Source organism: Cebus imitator, unplaced genomic scaffold, assembly GCF_001604975.1.
Source record: "Cebus imitator isolate Cc_AM_T3 unplaced genomic scaffold, Cebus_imitator-1.0 Scaffold435, whole genome shotgun sequence".
In the NCBI taxonomy this organism is placed as follows: Eukaryota; Metazoa; Chordata; class Mammalia; order Primates; family Cebidae; genus Cebus; species Cebus imitator.
The window spans coordinates 840,284-843,623 of NW_016107750.1; the positions used below are offsets into that span (position 1 = coordinate 840,284).

At 48.7% G+C, this 3,340-nt stretch overlaps 1 protein-coding gene across 1 annotated transcript in view; it reads right to left on the bottom strand.

The window, feature by feature from the left end:
- The window catches only part of MEI1 (meiotic double-stranded break formation protein 1), a 95,520-nt gene that overhangs the window by 1,965 nt on the left and 90,215 nt on the right, over positions 1-3,340 (bottom strand). The window contains exons 26-29 of the mRNA XM_037731994.1: positions 2,502-2,583; positions 1,935-2,041; positions 932-1,063; positions 617-729 (exon numbers count right to left, since the gene is read on the bottom strand). Coding sequence (XP_037587922.1) covers positions 617-729; positions 932-1,063; positions 1,935-2,041; positions 2,502-2,583 — 434 coding nt within the window. The remainder of the gene's footprint in view (positions 1-616; positions 730-931; positions 1,064-1,934; positions 2,042-2,501; positions 2,584-3,340) is intronic.

A 3,340-nucleotide genomic window follows, 5' to 3' on the forward strand; every position in this document is an offset into this window, starting at 1 on the left:
TTTTTTTGCGACAGAGTCTCACCATGTTGCCCAGGCTGGAATGTAGTGGTGTGATCTCAGCTCATGGCAACCTCCGCCTCCCAGGTTCAAGCAATTCTTCTGCCTCAGCCTCCCGAGTAGCTGGGACTACAGGCGCATGCCACCACACCTGGCTAATTTTTGTCTTTTTAGCAGAGACAGTGTTTCACCATATTGGCCAGGCTGGTCTTGAACTCCAGACCTTGTGATCTGCCTGCCTCAGCCCCACAAAATGCTGGGATTACTGGCGTGAACCACTGAACCTGGCCCTGGATTTCTTTTTTTTTTTTTTTCCCAGAACTTGGCACCGAGGATTTTAATTTTTATATTAGGGATGCTCAACCTGTACTGCAACTACCTTAACACCCCTACCTGATGTGAGGATTAAATATAATGCATGTAATATGCCTGGTATCTGTAGGAACTTATAAACATGATATGGCATTGTTGTTGTCAATGCTACTAACCTCACCGAGCCCTGCTTACTTTAGAAGACAGGACTGTAGTGCACCTCTCTTTCCTGAAGCATGATGCCACAGCTTCCTATGGCCTGGGAGAGCTTGCCCAGGCCAAGGCTTCCAGATGCAAGAAAGGATACAGCATGTCCTGCAGGGGTGGCTGGCTCAAGGTGGTGCTAGGGAGAAGGCCCTCCAAGGAGGCCTGCAGGGTCTGGGCCATGCTGTGGTCAGCCAGGAGGCCCATGCTCTGGAGCTGCAGGGATAAGAGGGCATGGAAGACAGGCCTCCTCAGTGCCTACTCCACACAGGCCCCAACTGCCTCCATCCTCTGTACTTCCAGCCTCCTGTTCCTAGGCGTTCCTAGGCTGCTGTGGCCAGAGCTTCTATCCTCCAGGATAAGATGGTCTTGAGGGTCTAGCCATACAGTGGATGCATGGCCTCCCCTTCCCACCCACCTGCTGGAAGAAGCCATGCAGGGCCTGGAGTGTGGTGTTTGAGAGGGTAGACAGGTCAGCTGAAGCCACACTTTGCAGAACATCATCCACCTCTTCATGAGAGAGGACACTGCTACTCCGGTACCGCACAAACTGGCCCAGGAAGAGAAGCCCCAAACATGCAGTGATTTGGCATCTCCATCATAAACATCTGCTGTGCCTCAACTTTAGGGGACACTCTCCTGAAGCCCACAGAACCTCCCTGCCTTCAAGGAGCTCAGAGTTAGTAGGCAGGAGTGGGGCTGTGTCATGGGGAAAACGGGTAAGTAAGGCAAACCGTGAGATCCTAAGAGAGCTGAACACTCATAGCCAAAATGAACTACATGTGACTCCCCTGACATACCACCATGTGCACTTGTACCTGTTGCTCTTACTTCACTACCTGGAATACCTTTCCTCTCTGCCTATGAATCTCTCAAGCCACAGCTAAAATGTTACCTTCACTGCTGAGAAGCAATTACTCTTTCCTCTTTGTTCCCCTACCAACTACTGATGTATTTGTTGGTCCACTTTGCTGTCATTCATAGGTTTGATGCTTTGTTATTTATTCAAGGGTTACTTACTGTGTCCCCTACAGTTAGCATCTCCTCTACTTTACCACTTCTATTACATATTTATATTATTAGTTTACTTATATATCCCCTTCTTTAGACTGAGGGACCCTAAAGGCAGAGCATCTGGTTCATTGACATCCATAGTACCTAGCAGACCTGGCATGTGGTAGACAGGTCCTGGTCAACATGTCATGAGAGAAATAGGAGAAAGGGTCCTAGGGTTCCCTGGAGTGAGGAGATATGGGCATTCAGAGGAATTCTCTGAGCAGGCCTCTTGTAGGGTAAAGGCCTGCCCAGCCTCCACCTTCTTTAAGAATTAGAGTTACCTAAAGTAAGGTGTCCCTGGCCTCTTCAATACCACCCAGCTCATTGACACTCCTCAGACCACAAGATATCCTTTCTGCACTTACCAGGGTCATGAGCCTCAAGATCTCAGGTCTGAGGAAGGAATTCTCTCCAGCATCCAAGAGAGTAAACAGCAAAAACCGATTCCAAGGCTGGGAGGCCACATGGAGAGCTTCAAGAAATGTGGGGTTGTTAATGCTTCCAAGGCCTTACCTTGGGACATTGACAAAGAGGACCTTCTCCTATTGGCTTAAAAAGGAGCTACCCCGTTAGATGCTGGGTACCAGACAAGCTGACCCAAGGAGGGTTCTTTCTTCCCTGGGCTTCTAATCCACCTATGCTGACTGGCTCAGTGAAACTATATATGCCACGATTGTGGAAGGCAGGCAGTAAGAAAGGCTCTGCCACTTAAGGGCATTGGGACCTTGGTTGGGCTCATCATTTGACCTTTCTCAACCTTAGTGACCTCATCTGTATAATGGGCATGACTGCCCTTGCAATGCTGCTAAAAGAATTAAACAAAACAAGTATGAATCACACAATGGGATAGAAGGCTGGAGCAGGAGGGTGGGAGGGGCTGGCTCCCCTCAATCTTTCTCATGGGAACATCATAGAATGTGGAGAGTTTCTACCGATATCTGGGCTCCGGGCATCCAGGTAGTCAAGCAAGGCCTCCAGGCAGCCAACACAGGCCTGGGACAATACAGCATCCTTCTGTAGGAAAAAATGAGTTCAGGTCAGGTTTTGCTACCATTCGGTTTTGGTGCCAACCAAGAAAAAACATTTGGTTTTCAGAGATATTTGGATTTCAGAATTTCATATTTGGGATTATACCCCTGTAGATAACCAACAAATGCTTGTGGCTTCATCTCTCACCCTCACACAGAGCACAGTGCTTATACTGCGTGATTTATCTACATTCAAGAGAGTGCTTTGGGCTGGGCACGGTGGCTCATGCCTGTACTCCCAGCACTTTGGGAGGCTGAGGCAGCTGAATCAGCTGAGGTCAGGAGTTTGAGACCAGCCTGGCCAACATGGTGAAACCCCCAACTCTACTAAAAATACAAAAATTATCTGGGGATGGTGATGCACACCTGTAGTCCCAGCTATTCGGAGGCTGAGGCAGGAGAATCGCTTGAACCCAGGAGGCAGAGGTTGCAGTGAGCTGAGATTGCACCACTGCACACCAGCCTGGGTGACAGAGCAAAACTCTGTCTCCAAAAAAAAAAAAAAAAAGGAGTGCGTTGTTTCAGAAAAGAAGATGGACCCTGGTCCACACTAAAAGATTCCCAGAAAACAGACCTTGGAAGAGCCTCACAGTTTATTTAAGCTAGTGGGTTTCAACTTTTTTTTTTTTTTTCCCCCTAAGATGGGGTTTCACCATGTTGGTCAGGCTGGTCTTGAACTCCTGACCTCAGGCTCCAAAGTGCTTGGATTACAGGTGTGAGCCACCACGCCCAGCCCAACCTTT